Raw genomic sequence first — 18263 nt, 5'->3', positions numbered from 1 at the left:
CACTGGGGGAGAATCTGGCTCTGTCTGGGCACTGGGGGAGAATCTGGCTCTGTCCGGGCCCTGGGGGAGAATCTGGCTCTGTCCGGGCCCTGGGGGAGCATCTGGCTCTGTCCGGGCCCTGGGGGAGAATCTGGCTCTGTCCGGGCCCTGGGGGAGCATCTGGCTCTATCCGGGCCCTGGGGGAGAATCTGGCTCTGTCCGGGCCCTGGGGGAGAATCTGGCTCTGTCCGGACCCTGGGGGAGCATCTGGCTCTATCCGGGCACTGGAGGAGAATCTGGCTCTGTCCGGGCCCTGGGGGAGAATCTGGCTCTGTCCGGGCACTGGGGGAGAATCTGGCTCTGTCCGGGCCCTGGGGGAGAATCTGGCTCTGTCCGGGCCCTGGGGGAGAATCTGGCTCTGTCCGGGCCCTGGGGGAGAATCTGGCTCTGTCCGGGCACTGGGGGAGAATCTGGCTCTGTCCGGGCCCTGGGGGAGAATCTGGCTCTGTCCGGGCCCTGGGGGAGCATCTGGCTCTGTCCGGGCCCTGGGGGAGAATCTGGCTCTGTCCGGGCCCTGGGGGAGAATCTGGCTCTGTCCGGGCCCTGGGGGAGAATCTGGCTCTGTCCGGGCCCTGGGGGAGAATCTGGCTCTGTCCGGGCCCTGGGGGAGAATCTGGCTCTGTCCGGGCACTGGGGGAGAATCTGGCTCTGTCCGGGCCCTGGGGGAGAATCTGGCTCTGTCCGGGCCCTGGGGGAGAATCTGGCTCTGTCCGGGCACTGGGGGAGAATCTGGCTCTGTCCGGGCCCTGGGGGAGCATCTGGCTCTGTCCGGGCCCTGGGGGAGAATCTGGCTCTGTCCGGGCCCTGGGGGAGCATCTGGCTCTGTCCGGGCACTGGGGGAGAATCTGGCTCTGTCCGGGCACTGGGGGAGAATCTGGCTCTGTCCGGGCCCTGGGGGAGAATCTGGCTCTGTCCGGGCCCTGGGGGAGAATCTGGCTCTGTCCGGGCCCTGGGGGAGCATCTGGCTCTGTCCGGGCACTGGGGGAGAATCTGGCTCTGTCCGGGCCCTGGGGGAACATCTGGCTCTGTCCGGGCCCTGGGGGAACATCTGGCTCTGTCCGGGCACTGGGGGAGAATCTGGCTCTGTCCGGGCCCTGGGGGAGAATCTGGCTCTGTCCGGGCCCTGGGGGAGAATCTGGCTCTGTCCGGGCCCTGGGGGAGCATCTGGCTCTGTCCGGGCACTGGGGGAGAATCTGGCTCTGTCCGGGCCCTGGGGGAGAATCTGGCTCTGTCCGGGCCCTGGAGGAGAATCTGGCTCTGTCCGGGCCCTGGGGGAGAATCTGGCTCTGTCCGGGCACTGGGGGAGAATCTGGCTCTATCCGGGCCCTGGGGGAGAATCTGGCTCTGTCCGGGCACTGGGGGAGCATCTGGCTCTGTCCGGGCACTGGGGGAGAATCTGGCTCTGTCCGGGCCCTGGGGGAGAATCTGGCTCTGTCCGGGCCCTGGAGGAGAATCTGGCTCTGTCCGGGCCCTGGGGGAGAATCTGGCTCTGTCCGGGCACTGGGGGAGAATCTGGCTCTATCCGGGCCCTGGGGGAGAATCTGGCTCTGTCCGGGCCCTGGGGGAGAATCTGGCTCTGTCCGGGCCCTGGGGGAGAATCTGGCTCTGTCCGGGCCCTGGGGGAGAATCTGGCTCTGTCCGGGCCCTGGGGGAGAATCTGGCTCTGTCCGGGCCCTGGGGGAGAATCTGGCTCGGGGATCAGACCAGACCTGGGCTATGACTCCGCCCAGCTCCTCAAGGAGCCGTCCGACCTCCAGAGCCCGAGAGTCTTCATGATGGAGAAACACGATCTTTCTTCAACGGTCTCTGGCGAGGACGAAACAAACTCGTGTCTATAGGTGAGGGGCTTACACAACGGTGCGTCTCAGCGCGAGGGGAGGACTCCCGGAATGTTCAGAGTTGACATCTGCACCCCCACCCCCCTCCTTCTCCCTAGCACTGACCACCCACCAAATGTATCAGATGCCTTAAGGTATTTGTTTTGGTTTTTTTGGGGGGGAAGGAGGAGGGCTTCATCGCCCCATTAGGTAGGTATACGCTCCCTTTTTTAGGGTCTGTTATGTCTACGCTGGTATCCCCGGGACAAGGTCTGGCACGTACAACGTAGCAGGTGCTCAGTAAACATTCACTGAGTTACCGCTCATCTTGCGTGTGGTCCATTTATGACAGGGAGGCCATATCCGCGCCGTGGGATCAGGGTGATGGCCCAAGGCAAAGTGAGAATTCCCCCTGGCTGGGCTGGGCTGTCCTCTCCTATCGAATCACACTTAACCCGGAAGGGAGGACACCGAATAAAAGCACAGCAGCAGCAAAGGAAGCCGCTTTGAGGAGGGGGTGGGGGAGGAGGGTCAGGCTGGGGTCAGACCTAATGGAAGGCCGTCTCTCCCACTTGGCTGTCTGGTCATGGGCTCCAGTGATGTCAACCGCTGTGGTTTCATGAGACACATCTCAGGAAAATGCCACATGGCAATGAAACCAGTAAAGTTTTTTAAAAAGCCCGCGAGGGATTAAATGGGTGTTAGGCTCCCTCAAAAGGTGTATTCCTATCACATGGCCCCAGAGTAATTCCTTTATGGTCATGTTTTGTGTGTGTGTGTGTTTTAATAGAAAAACAAAGCTATAATAAGTGGGCTTTGTACCCAGCCCAGGCGGTAAAGGTTTCAGTGCAGACGATCCCGTTAGCCTGACCAGACTGAAGAATAAAACTGCTTTCACAGAAAATTCCCGGCACTCTCCTTAGAAGGTCAGAGGCAGTCGATGCCACTCAAGGCTTCAGCCTCCTTCCCCTCGGGCCCCTCACGAAGTGGACAGTGGTGTGAACTCCCTTCTGCAAGCGGCTCTTTGCCAGTCATCTGCCACAGCGCGCCCTGGGTCACCAGGCTGGGGCTGCCGCCCCATCGAATGTAGCAATATCCCTATTTAATGCCATCTTAATGAATTCTGGGGAGCGCTGCCCAGGTTCACAGCTACCTTGATTTTATTTATTATATTTTATTTTTTTAAATTAAAAAACTTTTTTTTCTGAAGTGAGAAGGAGGGAGGCAGACAGACAGATTCCCGCATGCGCTGGACCGGGATCCACCCGGCATGCCCACCAGGGGGCGATGCTCTGCCCATCTGGGGCGTCGCTCTGTTGTGAACAGAGCCATTCTAGTGCCTGAGGCAGAGGCCAAGGAGCCATCCTCAGCACCTGGGCCAACTTTGCTCCATTGGAGCCTCGGCTGCTGCGGGAGGGGAAGAGAGAGACAGAGAAAAAGGAGAGGGGGAGGGGTGGAGAAGCAGATGGGCGCTTCTCCCGTGTGCCCTGGCTGGGGACTGAACCTGGGACATCTGCATGCCGGGCCGATGTTCTATGGCTGAGCCAACCAGCCAGGGCCATTACCTTGATTTTAATACAAAAAAAAAGCTTCTGGGGTGTCTGCGGTCAGTGCACTGGATGACACACTGCCCGCCATTCTGCCTCAGTCAGCTCTTCTGCCAGCAAAACATGAACCAGGAGCAGAAGGCTTCACAGCAGATATTTGGGCTGGAACGAACTCCCACCTGGCACCCTGTTTGCCACGTGGATGTGTGTGAAGCTGCCGGGCTGGACTGTGGCCTGGGCCACGTGCTGCCCTGGAGAATGGTGTCCAGAAGGTCTCCGCCTCCCCCCCCACACACACACAGGCATGCACGCACATCACACACACAAACATGCGTGCACACGAGCTCACCAGACTGTCTTGTTCACTTTCCTCCCCCAACGGTGCTATTTTTTTTTTAAGGAATAATAGCTCCTACCATATTATCATTATTTGTTAAAAATCCAGCTCTCTGCCCCTCTGAGAACCGGACCCAAACCCCACAGTTCCTGCTTATACCCTTTCTAGCTTTCCTTGAATTAGCTGGGTTCAAGTAAGAATACAATGCCCGTTCCCAGTCTGAGAAAAACGAATGGCTCAATGACCTCTAGCAGCACTCTAAATCCCCGCTGCGGTTAGTGATAAACCCTCGCGATGCCCCTGGCCAGCCTTCTTTTAAAGAGCACTTGAGTGCCGTGCTCGGGCCACCAGCACAGAGAGGAGGACGTGGAGAATAAAGGGGGAAGAGGAGAGAGAGAAACCCGTCTGGACGCCTCTCGGGACCTCGGGGGAACGGGCCATGACTCTTGGGAGACAGCAGCTTCAGGGTTATGCATTTAGCTCTGACTTCGTGCCACAGGCTAAAGATACGCAGGCAAAGAAAAACAGCGCCCTGCACAGCCCGCGACTTGAAAAGAACGCAGCGACCTCGTGGGGAAGCCAGTTCATGATGATGACAGCAATGGTGGGGTGGCAGGGGGTGGGGGCACAGCACTGGGAGAGCTCACGACAGACTCTGACCACAGCCTGGGGAGGCCAGGCCGGGGGCGTTTCTGGGAAGAAGCTGACCCACAGGATCAACTGCGGTGTCCAAAAGGTAGCTTTTCTCATCAACCCATTTTTTTTGTGTGTGTGTGACTAGCAGACAAACACACAGGCACAAGGTGTGTAATTAAACCCTAAAGCCACCTCTAAACGAGGGGTCGGCAAACCACGGCCCCCAGGACACATCCTCTGGTTGCTTTTGTAAATAAAGTTTTATCGAAACACAGCCATGTCCACTTGCTTGCTCCCTTCTGGGGCCACCTCCAAGCTACAGCGGCAGAATGACTATGTCCTGCGAGACTTAAAATATTTCCTACATGACCCTCTGTGGAAAAAGCTTGCTGACCCCCCCCAATCCCAGACCACCCTTTTCTTCTCTGAAGTTTTCAATAATTCCTCTTTTCCCCTCGTTTTCTATACCACCCCGCTTCCTACCTTACTGTGACCAAAACACAGAAAAAGAGAAAACAAACATTCTGTACGAAGTCTGACTACTGGAGGGAGAATTCAAAACAACCCCCACATCCCCACACCCGAGAAACGAGAGAGGAGAAGTGGTCACTGGTCCTGGGCTGAATTTGTAACACGACGTCCGGAGAGCTCAAGCCGACTGATCTGAATGAGTCCGACCTCAGCAGCCTCAGAGCGCCCCCCCTACCCGCCCCAGGGGCGTCCCCGGGAGCTCACCTTTGACGTCGTTAAAGCTCGTTTCTGAGAACCCTTCGCTCAGGTCGATCAGCGTGCCCTCGGACTTGCACCGGGGGAGGACCATGGCGTTGGCGGCCCGGATCCGCTGAGCCGCCATCGTGGGACGCTCCTCCGGGGTGACCGCTACGGTTCCATCCTGCCTCCTCCAGGGGTTCCAGCCGCGGCGTCCGTCTCAGGCCACCATGCTGCCCGGGGCACCAGCTGTGCTGTGCACGCCGTCCTGAATGCGGGGAAGAGAAACATTCCCCGTGAGAAAGTGACACAGGGGTTAATGGGATGGGTAATTTAATGAGGTATGGGAAGCCTTCTTTCTCCAGACACCGGTCCAATAGAGGCATACGTTCCCCGCGCCCCCTCGGCCCCCAAGAGCCAGGCAGCCCCCCCCCGGGTCCGGGGCACACACAGAGCCCCGCAGTGTTTCCTGGCTCGCTGCCGGTGCCCTCTCTTCCTGGGGCACAATGGGGCGTGTGAGACGGGCTCCAGCACCTGCTAGCCCATTCACGGCAGTCCCAAGGGAGGACAAAACAGGGTCTGTGTGGCCCCCGCGGTTGGTCCCAGGGCCCAGGAAAGGAGGAATCAATCTCTGTCTGCCCAGAGAGCAGCTGGTTCCGCTGCAGGAACGGCCACAAACAAAACCACCACAGATAAAATACGCCGGCTAGAAGGGGTTTTCGTGTGACTCGTGCACGGGGAGACCCCCACTTACGGAGCCGCTGTATCATTCCTAAGCGAGCAGAGGAAGGTTCCGTGGGAAAAGACACCGGAATCCCTCACTCCCAAGGGAAGAGGCGCAGGGGCATTTAGGGGGCTCCAGGGACGAATGAGGTGATTGGACGTGAGCAGACCACCAGCGCTCAGGAAAAGGGGCAGCTAAGGGCCAGTTTTAGAGCAGAAAAATTCACCTGCTCTCCAACAGAAACAAGCAGACCAACATCACAGCTGACCCCAACTGCCCACACCGGACCCCAGCTGGGCACACCGGACCCCAGGTGGGCATACCGGACCCCAACTGGCCACACCGGACCCCAGCTGGCCACACCGGACCCCAGCGGGCCACACCTGACCCCAGGTGGCCACACCGGACCCCAGCTGGGCACACCGGACCCCAGCAGGCCACACCGGACCTCAGCTGGCCACACCGGACCCCAGCTGACCACACCTGACCCCAGGTGACCACACCTGACCCCAGGTGGCCACACCGGACCCCAGCTGGGCACACCAGACCCCAGCGGGCCACACCGGACCCCAGGTGGCCACACCGGACCCCAGGTGGTCACACCGGACCCCAGCTGGCCACACCGGACCCCAGCTAACTACACCTGACCCCAGGTGGCCACACCGGACCCCAGCTGGCCACACCGGACCCCAGCTAACTACACCTGACCCCAGGTGGCCACACCGGACCCCAGCTAACTACACCTGACCCCAGGTGGCCACACCAGACCCCAGGTGGCCACACCAGACCCCAGCTGGCCACACCGGACCCCAGCTAACTACACCTGACCCCAGGTGGCCACACCAGACCCCAGGTGGCCACACCGGACCCCAGGTGGCCTCCAACACTCAAGAGCTCAGAGCAACTTGAGTCCCGGGGAATTTCATTCCAATGTAACTGGGTTCGTGTGATCCGACCTGAGGTCCCTTGTCATTCTGATCCAAAGACACCCTGGCGTGCAACTTCTGACCCGTGCCACCTGCACTAGTCGGAGGGAAGTGGAGGCCCCCACACCTGACCCCTCCGCTGTGGGACGTCTTCGCCTGTCACCGCCCCCTGCCTCCAGGCTCTGTGTGCGTGTCCTCGGGGTAGCAGTGACCAGCACAGGTTTGTATCCACCTGGGGAATGACCTTGTGTTCAATATTCAGCTCCACTAAACCTCGGTTTTCCTGTCTGTGACATGGGGTCATGAGAGAGCCCCGTCCCGATCTGACTTACGTAGAGAATTCCCGATTCACACGGAGTGCCTGGACCGAGGAGCAGGGCTCAATGGCCGAAGTTTCCTCGCTGGGGCACCCGCAGCCCTGGTCCTGGTGTGTAGGTCTCCTCTGCCCCCGAAACCCCGCAAGCCACAGAAGGCTCTGTGAACGTTACTGTGTTACTGTCGCAGCTCAGAGGGAGGGCTGCAGGTGGGCGGGGCAAGGGGAGGAGCCCTTGGGACAAGCCCCGCTGTCCACAAAAGTCCCGCACAGACGGCCCCGCCCTTGGCAGACACGAAGCGGGGAAGCCCGGATGGGGCTGAGTTGCCCAGGCTCGGGGGAGTGCTGGCCGGTCGCTCCCTTGGGCACCCACGGGACGCTGAGAGCGCCCTCCAGGGGAGCTCCTGGAAGAGTCTGTAGGTTGGCAGGAGGAATGAGAGAAACCCTTCGGAGCGGTCAGATCCTGAGCATCCTTATCTCTGCCCCGGAGACAGCCCGGGTGGAATCGGGCCTCGGGGGTGAGCAGGAGGCATCACAGATCCCTGCAGTGTGTGGAGACTGGTCATCATCACTGTTACTGATCATTGATGGGAGGAACCTAGTTATGACCCAGAGCCAGAAGAGAGGCAGTAAGTATTAGCGCGGGGGTCCCCAAACTTTTTACACAGGGGGCCAGTTCACTGTCCCTCAGACTGTTGGAGGGCCGGACTATTAAAAAAAACTATGAACAAATCCCTATGCACACTGTACATATCTTATTTTAAAGTAAAAAAACAAAACGGGAACAAATACAATATTTAAAATAAAGAACAAGTAAGTTTAAATCAAACTGACCAGTATTTCAATGGGAACTATGGGCCTGCTTTTGGCTAATGAGATGGTCAATGTCCGGCTCCATATTTGTCACTGCTAGCCGTAACAAGTGATATGACGCGCTTCCGGAGCCGTGACGCATGCATCCCGCGTCACCAGAAGTAGTACTATACATGAGTGACGCCGCGCTTTGCGGTGCCACCACATACAGTGCTCCTCTCACTGACCACCAATGAAAGAGGTGCCCCTTCCGGAAGTGCGGTGGGGGCCGGATAAATGGCCTCAGGGGGCCGCATGAGGCCTGCGGGCTATAGTTTGGGGATGCCTGTATTAGCAGTGATAGAAAGAGACCTGCAGTCCCTCTAAAAACACAGAGATGCCCCCACTGAGGTTGCCGTGCAAGGAACAGATCGGCCACAAATGGCGTAGCCCATGCCCCTTATCCACCAGAGCAAAGCCAAGGCACCGACGTCTGCCTCCCCGGTGACCAGAGCGTCCCCTTCACAAGGAAGGTCAATGCAGTCATCTACACACCCTGCCTTCCTTCCACCGGGAAGGGGGACGTTCTGTCCCTTGGTGCTCAAGGCCACTGGGAAGTCCAGAATGGGGACTTTTTCTCGGTGGCAGTGAGACGCAGTCCTTAAACGAGGTCCTGACACCCACCAGGACCTGCGTGGTGGGTGCAGGGCGCTGTCGCCATTTGGAGATGTTACTTTACAGAAAAGAGAGGGGCGCTGGTCTCGGTGAACCAAGCCTGGCGGGCTGTCTCCGCCTGGGACCTCTTCAACCAGATAGTCAGGTGGGGGTTCAGAGGGGAGCCCTGCACCACCAGCAACTGCAGCGCCGGGCGTGGAGGGTGCCCGGGGTCACTCGCCCAGTAAGACTCCAGGAGGCGCTGTTCTGTTCTCGCGGGGTCTTTGCAGACCCACAAGGCTCACCGGGCTTCTTGGTCTGCAGCCTGGGGACCCCCCCCCCCGAGGCCTCCTGCAGGCGTCCTTCCCATTCGGGGCGCTTTATTCCCACCAAGCTCTCCTTGCAGTCAGCCCCCCCGCCCCGCCCCAAGCTCAAAACCTGGGCGTTGCTTGCTGCTTTTAAAGCAGCAATTGCCAGCTTTTTAGGCTGATCAGGGGACCTCCGCTCCCAAGCACATCAAAGACCACGCCCACGCGCCGCTGCTTTGCGTGGGCTCTGCGCCAGGAACACACACCCCTCACCTGTGCCTCCAGGAGATCCTCTCTCCGCCCCGCCCTCCTCTGCATAGCACACCTGTGACTCACCTGCCGCCTCAGATCTATAGTCAATGTCCCCGAGCCTCAAATTCAAGTTTCACGAGCTCATGTACCTCACCCTTCAAAGCAGCCCTCGCTTTATTAGACAAGTCATATTGGGAGAAACGACATGGCCTGCTTTATAAGAAGTTCACGAAGGGTCACCAGGCTGTGTTTTACTAGACACTATCCTAGGGTGACATATATTTATCTGTCGTTACAAGTACATAGATCCATCACTATATTTACATTATACTGTTTTCCCTATTTGTTTACTGTTTTCCTATTTCATGACCTCTTTTTCTTTTCTTTTTTCTTAATTTTACCATTTCTAAACATCTGCAGTAAAGCATTAAAAAAATTAAGAAAGTAATAGTAGGAAACATTTGTCACTTGCCAGACACGTGTCAGAAATGTGTGTGTCTCCCCTTGACTTGGAAAAACTCTAAGGAGCCGTAAACTCAGACGCCCGGGCAGTCTGAGCCCCTCACAGCACACGTGGACACGGGTGGCTTCCAGCTCAGCTGACCAGTGACCCCTGACCCGTGAACTCAGACCACTGAGGGCTCACCCTCAGGACTGATGGGGGTCTCGAAACTCCCGGGTCCAAACCCAGCGCTGGGGTCTGTCCCACACCTCCCTCAACTCCACTCCCCACCTCGCCATCCCGGTCAGTGACTGAACAGGTCATTTCTCTGCCCAACAGCCGGAGGTCCCTGCCTCCCGCCCCACCAGGCACCTGCCCCTCCACCCGGCCCAGGCCCCCAGAATTCTACCTCCACATCGCTGCCTCTCTCAGAGACAGTCACTGCGCCCAACTCTGCCCTCCCGTAGTCTACCCTTCTGTTGGCAGAAAGTTCAGGACTCTGTTCAAAACCCTCCAAAGGCTTCTGAGCACTCAGTGTCCTGACAATGCTCAAAAGACGCTGCTATACAGACCCTGGCAAGTGCTCTGGTCCCCTTTCCTGCTGTTCTCTCCCTCTGGCCACAGGGCCTTTGCACATGCTCTTCCCACAGCCTGGGAGGCCCCTACCCCGTCACCAGAACTGACTCCTCACTGCATCCAGGTCTCTGCTTAAATGTCACCAGATCAGCAGGGGACAGGTGCCTATAGTAGTGGCATCCCGGACCCCATCCTCCTTCCCTAATTTCACCACCAGACCCATCAGAACTTGTTGTTTCTAGCCTGATTTCTCCATGAGCCTCTGAACTTCGAGAACACAGGGCTCAGTCTGTTCCTGTTCCCCGGGTTGTGACAGAGCTGTACGGAGAAGGGTCTCAAGTGCAAAGGGATGAATGAGTCCTATTTATATCATCTGTGTTCTTCCATTTCTATGACTCACTATAATTTTTCTACAGTCATTTATCTAAAGTGTGTGTGTGTATCTGTGTGTGCCTAAGCAAGAAAAAAAAAACCCACAATGGTCAAACAAGCTGTATTTCTGCGTAGAATTCTGGATCTGATGACATCAGGGCTGTGACCTGTTCTGAACAGTGTGTGAGAAAAGCTCTACAGATTATCAAGTACATAAATTGACCAAGAGGCCACCCAGGCCGCCAGATTTTCAGTGCTATTACTTTTTTGCTGGGGAGGTGGGGGTCACAACATGAGACTCTGAGCACCCCGCTGGCTGGATTTATATTCTCCGCTGTGAAGAGGTCTGAGTCCCCCGTGCCTGAAATGACACCTCCGGCCCCCCTCCACGCCTGCCCTGCTAAGGACACGGAGGCACCCCGGAAGCTGCGAGGGACGCGCCCGTCTGACGGGCAGATTGCTAAAGGGCTCGTGGCGGGCCGCTGGCCAGGACTGATGCGTGCCCGTCCGTTAGGGAGCAGGATGCAAGAAACTGATAGGCCCTGGGGCAGCCTGCACCCAGGCGGCTCCCGGGGGGACGCCCGGGAAGGAAGACCCGACCCCTCCAGGCCTGGGACTCACGTCGCATCTGCAGAAACCGAGGAGGCATCAGTCAGACTGGCTACGAGACACGGTCACTTTCACCCTCTGGCTCCGAAGAACCCGGCGGCTGTGAAGGAAATTAGATTTGGGCTCTCGCAAGATTCTGGGCAGTCCGACTGCAGAGAAAGTCTGTTTTGTTGGAACTATTCAGAAGCCAGCAAGATCTTCTAAACTTGACAATTATTACATACACTTAGTCTCCATATTTACCCAAGAGAAAACATCAAATCAGACAGAAAGGAGAAGGCGAAGGGACAGACTCCTCAGGGGGCCTGTGTCCTCTCTCCAGGAAGGGGTGGCGGGGTCACTGGGCTACCAGACGCCGGGCTGGGCTGTCCCCAGGGCCACCTGCTCCGCCAAGCTCTCGGCGTTTACGTGAGTCACCAGAATGTTCCTGCTGGGTCTCCAACGTCCACAAAGCAAGGGGATCCGGAGATGGCGCGGCAGACACACAGTCCTATCTCCAAGGGACACCCCATCTATTCCGGCCAAGTGAGGCACACGCACAGGGGTGTCTGCGCCGTTAGTGAACGAGCCACACGTACCACGTTGGGGGGGAAACAACCTACGGAGAGGAAAGCTCAGACTGGTAGACGGGCTTCGGTTAGAAGGCATCAAACGGACCTTACACACTCACCGTCATAACGGCGATTGGACCCTGCTACCGGAATCCCCACCGCCTAGTTAATCGGGTCTAAACATCCAGGTCTCCACAAGAGTCCTGGATTGCCAAGTTGACTTGAATCTTGCCTACACCTTCCCGTGGGTGGGGAGGTGTTTCACAGCGTGGATTTGGTCTCCTAGCACGCAGCGTACGGTGGACAAACATGGACCATCGAGGTCAGGGGTCCCCAAACTTTTTTCACAGGGGGCCAGTTCACTGTGCCTCAGACCGTTGGAGGGCCGGACTATAAAAAAAACTATGAACAAATCCCTATGCACACTGCACATATCTTATTTTAAAGTAAAAAGACAAAACTGAAATAAATACAATATTTAAAATAAAGAACAAGTAAATTTAAATCAACAAACTGACCAGTATTTCAATGGGAACTATGCTCCTCTCACTGACCACCAATGAAAGAGGTGCCCCTTCCAGAAGTGCGGCGGGGGCCGGATAAATGGCCTCAGGGGGCCGCATGCGGCCCGCGGGCTGTAGTTTGGGGACCCCTGGTCTAGGTGTTCTGGACACTGCCTTGGGTATATTTTCCAAACCAGGAGTATGTTTCTTTTTTTTTGCCAGGAGAAAGCTGTGACCAGGTCAGCGGGCTGCGGGCTGTGTATTTAAATAAAAACTTAGGCTTCAGTGATATTTTGGTAGCTATCCCTGGGATCATCTTCGGAGAGCCAAAATCACCCCAAGTGTCACGTGCCCCCCGCCCCCAAGGGCTGATGTGACTTGATTATACACAGCAGACTGAATTTAGGGAAATCTCAGTTGTATGCCGGATAAAACGCTGACGGGCTTCCCTGGGTGGCCGCCCTCCATGAGAAACCGGACTTCACCCGCAGGCCCTCGGGGTGGGTGGGCCCCGCAGGCCCTCGGGGTGGGTGGGCCCCCTCTCCGGGTCAGCCTGCAGCTGTGTGCCCCCTCGGCCAGGGCAGCCGGCCAGCTCTGGGGCTCGGGAGATCTGAGAAAGGCAGGCTGAAGCGGCCACTCCGCCCCACCCCTCCCCGGTGGCCTGGCCATGCGGAAGCCGCCCTCGCTCCCCTGGGTGGAGGTCAGGCCCGGGGAGACAGGACGGGGCATCAGAGCTCGCTCGGAACTGACTCATTCCTAATGAGTTTTCCTTTCCTTGTACAGAGGCCGACGCATGTACAGAGAAAAGAGCCTGTTCCAGAAACTTCCTCCCCAGAAACCGGGAGGTCGGCCTCTGAAGACGACAACATCGTCGTGCACAGACAGAATCCCTTCCAGACTCTAGGGGTACACTCATGACCCCCCCGCGCCCCCGAGGCCGACTCTGGGGGTGCGCTCGTGAGCCCCCCGCGCCCCCGAGGCCGACTCTGGGGGTACACTCGTGAGCCCCCCGCGCCCCCGAGGCCGACTCTGGGGGTACGCTCGTGACCCCCCCCACGCCCCCGAGGCCGACTCTGGGGGTGCGCTCGTGAGCCCCCCGCGCCCCCGAGGCCGACTCTGGGGGTGCGCTCGTGAGCCCCCCGCGCCCCCGAGGCCGACTCTGGGGGTGCGCTCGTGACCCCCCCGCGCCCCCGAGGCCGACTCTGGGGGTACGCTCGTGAGCCCCCCGCGCCCCCGAGGCCGACTCTGGGGGTACGCTCGTGAGCCCCCCGCGCCCCCGAGGCCGACTCTGGGGGTGCGCTCGTGAGCCCCACGCGCCCCCGAGGCCGACTCTGGGGGTGCGCTCGTGACCCCCACGCGCCCCCGAGGCCGACTCTGGGGGTGCGCTCGTGAGCCCCCCGCGCCCCCGAGGCCGACTCTGGGGGTACGCTCGTGACCCCCCCGCGCCCCCGAGGCCGACTCTGGGGGTGCGCTCGTGAGCCCCCCGCGCCCCCGAGGCCGACTCTGGGGGTGCGCTCGTGACCCCCACGCGCCCCCGAGGCCGACTCTGGGGGTACACTCGTGACCCCCACGCGCCCCCGAGGCCGACTCTGGGGGTACGCTCGTGAGCCCCACGCGCCCCCGAGGCCGACTCTGGGGGTGCGCTCGTGACCCCCCCGCGCCCCCGAGGCCGACTCTGGGGGTACACTCGTGAGCCCCCCGCGCCCCCGAGGCCGACTCTGGGGGTGCGCTCGTGAGCCCCCCGCGCCCCCGAGGCCGACTCTGGGGGTACGCTCGTGAGCCCCCCGCGCCCCCGAGGCCGACTCTGGGGGTGCGCTCGTGACCCCCCCGCGCCTCCGAGGCCGACTCTGGGGGTACGCTCGTGAGCCCCCCGCGCCCCCGAGGCCGACTCTGGGGGTACGCTCGTGACCCCCACGCGCCCCCGAGGCCGACTCTGGGGGTGCGCTCGTGACCCCCCCGCGCCCCCGAGGCCGACTCTGGGGGTACGCTCGTGAGCCCCCCGCGCCCCCGAGGCCGACTCTGGGGGTACGCTCGTGACCCCCACGCGCCCCCGAGGCCGACTCTGGGGGTGCGCTCGTGACCCCCCCGCGCCCCCGAGGCCGACTCTGGGGGTGCGCTCGTGAGCCCCCCGCGCCCCCGAGGCCGACTCTGGGGGTGCGCTCGTGACCCCCACGCGCCCCCGAGGCTGTGCTGCCGCCACTCCTCAGACTGCTCGGCCCGGAATGTTCTTGTGGGCGCCTACCTGCCAAGGTGCCGTCCTGGGAACAAGGAACACAAACCGACCAGGGACAGCAACGGATCACGGGCATCTCTGGGGTGCCGAGTGCCCCACGCGGGACGCCGGGGTGCGCACAGCGACGGACGGGCAGGGCTCACGGGGGGCCCGACCACGGTGGGCAGATGGGAGGAGCCAGCAGGGGGCGGCTCTGGTTCCTGCCGTGTTTAAGGTGACTCATTCTCCACGTCCAACTGTAATTTCTGGGGCAGGAGTGTCATGTTGATTAATCACATTTCCTCCGGGTTTAAAAAGAAAGTTTAAGTTTCGGCCCACTCTCGGTGACGCAAGTCACCAGGCCCTGTCGGCAGCAGCTCCATCCAGCACGTTGGTCCCAGAGGACCCAAACCACCCAGAGACACCTCTCCCCAGCTGACCTGTCCCCTGGTGCGTGGCTGCCTGCACCCCAACGTCCCGGGCTCCTGACCGGCCACGCAGGGGACACCTGGCCTCCATGGAGTCACACTGAGATCAGAAGAAGGAGGGTTGGTGGTCTCTGAATGTCTCCACGTCCCTCCTGCACGCGGAGAGCCCTGGAGGGGGCTGATCCTACAGCCCCCCGCTTCCTCCGCCTCCTGACCCTTGACCCGTGGGTCTGGGCAACGGCCCAAGTGGAAGGCCAACACGTGACCGGTGTCCCCTTTCCCGGCTGCTGCTCCCCTGGCAGGGGAGGCAGGCAGAGGCTCCGGTTACCAGAAAGGACCAGCCGCACCGAAACTGGACGCCGCCCCGCCAGCTTGGGCGACTTCTCCTCCCGCTGACGGGAGTCTCACCTCTGGAGCCCTGCCGTGTCCGCTGGGAGCGCGAGGCCAGTGGCCACCCCGCGGCCCCGGGAGGGCACGCCCCGTCAGAGGGTCCCCGGGCACACTGGCCTCACTCCCAGTGTCGCCCGCAGTGGACCCCACCCTGGTTCCACACGGAGTTTAGTTTGGGGGGTGGCAGCAGCAGCTGTTTGAGGCCCCCCCACCAACAGGCCGCCTGGGCATAGTCATGTGTGCAAAAACCACGTGTCCGGGTCTGAGTCAGAAAGGCGTCCTGCCCCAGGCAGGCACCGCGTCACCTCGGCCAGCGGCCCGTGAGCGTCTGTCTACTAGGAGCAGGGCTCTGTCCAGACGGCGGAGCGAGGACAGGCGGGGGCGGCCGTGTCCAGGGAACCGCGTCTGAGAGGCCATGGTGCTCAGAGGAGCTGGCAGATTCTGTGTTCCACACCCGTTCGCGTCCATATCTGTCCCCCCACAGCGGGCGACCCAACACCACCCACCGGCTCCACGGGGACAGCGGGAGAAACCCTGGCGCTGTGGCGGGGCCACACGAGTGACACTTCTCACTCACGGTTTTCACTGTGGGCACCGTGATGCCTGGGGGTTGGCACGATGACCAGAGGGCTGTGGGCAGGGGGCAGGGGGCTGTGGGCAGGGGGCAGGGGGGTGGCTGGGGAAGGTCTCTGACACCTGAGCTTACTACGCAGCCTCCTCCCTGCAGGCAACTGGCCACCCCGCTGGGGACTGTTCGTCCTGGCGTGTGGGACCGGTCCTCTCCTCTCTCAGGTAACGCCGATGAACTCGGGCTCTTTGGAAGCTACACCCCCCAAGCCTGAGGACGGCGATCCCAGCCTCCTGCTTGCCCTCCCACACCCCCACCCGGAGCCCCCGTCCACGTCTGTGTCACGTTTTCTGTTCCTCTGACTTGGGTTCCAAAGCATCCCCCAGCCATCTCCCGAACGCTGGAATTCTTTCTCCCCTCCCCACCTTGAAGACCCGCCAGGCCTCCCAATTTCTGCGACATTAAACCGACCCATTTGAGAGGGAGCCCGCCAAATAACACCTTTGTGCATGGGGTTCCCCGTCCGCTCTGAGCAATCCGGGAGCACCTGTCTCTTCCCCGGACAGTCATTGCTTTATCTTTTTTCTTTTTTTCTCTGAAGTGAGAAGCAGGGAGGGGGAGAGACAGACTCCCGCATGCACCTGACCGGGATCCACCTGGCATGCCCACCAGGGGGTGATGCTCTGCCCATCTGGGGCGTCGCTCTGCTGCAACCAGGGCCATTCTAGCGCCTGAGGCAGAGGCCATGGAGCCATCCTCAGCGCCTGGGCCAACTTTGCTCCAGTGGAGCCTCGGCTGCAGGAGGGGAAGAGAGAGAGAGACAGAGAGGAAGGAGAGGGGGAGGGGTGGAGAAGCAGATGGGCGCTTCTCCTGTGTGCCCTGGCCGGGAATTGAACCCAGGGCTTCCACACACCAGGGCAACGCTCTACCACTGAGCCAACCGGCCAGGGTCTGACACTGCTTTATCTCGAGCATCCCAGCCGGGATTCTGCACATGCTCTTAGTCCCCTGACCGCACGCCTTTCCTGGGCATCTGGACACTTGGCTTCTCTGCCTTACTGTGTGGCTTCCCCAGCAGCAAACACAGTGCCTAGCCCAAGGTGGTGCTTGGTGCCACCTGCTGAAGGGACACTCAGACCCAGTACACTGCGGACCAGCAAAGACACCAGGGAATGCAGGGCCCGGCCCCTTCCTTCGACCGCCCACCATGTGGCTGGGACAACAACATGCACGACACTGACCCCCACAGGAGAGCAAGGCGTGGGGTTTCCACCACGCCTTCTGGGCACGCAGGAGACCGGACGCCCAGACAGCTCCCTGGCCCGTCCCACCACGTGTGTTGCGGTGGGTCCTGGTCATCCGTCCATCCATCCCCCTGCTGCCGAACACGGCGAGGAGTTCAAGGTCTAACCAACGGGTGGCATGTCACCTGCTCGGCAGGCGTGGGACTGGGCGGGGACATTCATCACGATGGTGGTCTGTGGTCTGCCACCCCAAGTCACAGGGGAAGGTCAGCCCGCCCGTGTGACAGAGCTGGCAGCAGACGGGCTGGGAAGGAGGATCTTGTGATCACCCCTCCAGACCAGAAATACTTCTGGTCTGCAGCCAGCGACCAGAAGGAGAAAGCGTCATTCTCTCTCAACGAGTTCAGATGGGGATGAGAAGAGAAGCCCATTCACTTCAAGGGGCTGGGCAGGGGCTGCAGACCGCCTGACCCGTCCAGCAAGACCACAAAACACCAGCCCTGGAAGGCCCTGTGATTCCCAAACAGGAGTCACTGATTTCCTGTGGCCCTTAGTGGGGGAAAAAGAAAGAATCAAATATTACTTACTCTTTCCCTTTAAGGCAAGTTAAGCTTACTCAGGACGGTTATGTTGAAGATAGCTTTCCGTCCCTTTAAAGAGGAAGCTAGTCTATTGGCCAGACAGACTGCTGATTTAAATCTTGTCGAGGACGCATACATTACCTTAAACATTCTTTTTTTTTTCAAGTTCAGCTTAGATGCTGCTCTGAGAAACATAGATCTAGCCAGTGCCACCCACTCTACAGGTAACAAAACTGAGGCTTGTCCGGGTTTTTACCGAAAGCGGTTTTCCCTGAGTGTGTTCATGAGGCTCAGATTAAAACACTGGAATCAAACAAGCCTGGGGGCGGGGGAGGCAGATTTAAGGGCTAACGCTGCCTGAGTCAATGGACTGCCCTTGATAATGACACACACCGACAGGAATTTAACACCAGGAATGCACGGCGGGAGCTGCTGACACGGAAAGGGACACTGGGATGCGCGACAGCCCTTGCACACAGGGCTCCGGCGCTGAACCAAGCCATCACCACCCAACGCAAGGGGACGCATGCCATCCTGACCCGAATGGTCAACGGGCCGCCAGGACTGCTCAGGAGAGAGGACCGGGGAGGCCACGGCTCCTGACGTGTCCCTGTCCTGACGTGTCCCCGTCCTGACGTGTCCCCGTCCTGACGTGTCCCTGTCCTGACGTTACTGGCGTGCTCCTGCCTCTCAACCAGTCTGGGTCCATCCACCAGCTTTCGGAGGACCCGGCA

At 59.9% G+C, this 18263-nt stretch overlaps 1 protein-coding gene across 2 annotated transcripts in view; it reads right to left on the bottom strand.

Moving 5' to 3' along the window:
* SH3BP4 (SH3 domain binding protein 4) overlaps positions 1-18263 on the bottom strand; it is a 104947-nt gene that overhangs the window by 25874 nt on the left and 60810 nt on the right. For both annotated transcript variants that reach the window (XM_066345207.1, XM_066345208.1), the window contains exon 2: positions 5112-5352. In XM_066345207.1, coding sequence (XP_066201304.1) covers positions 5112-5229 — 118 coding nt within the window. In that variant the 5' untranslated portion in view covers positions 5230-5352. The remainder of the gene's footprint in view (positions 1-5111; positions 5353-18263) is intronic.

This window comes from Saccopteryx leptura, chromosome 7 (assembly GCF_036850995.1).
Source record: "Saccopteryx leptura isolate mSacLep1 chromosome 7, mSacLep1_pri_phased_curated, whole genome shotgun sequence".
Lineage (NCBI taxonomy): Eukaryota > Metazoa > Chordata > Mammalia > Chiroptera > Emballonuridae > Saccopteryx > Saccopteryx leptura.
The sequence above is the reverse complement of the archived record's forward strand: the minus strand, read 5'-3'. Positions and strand labels throughout refer to the sequence as shown.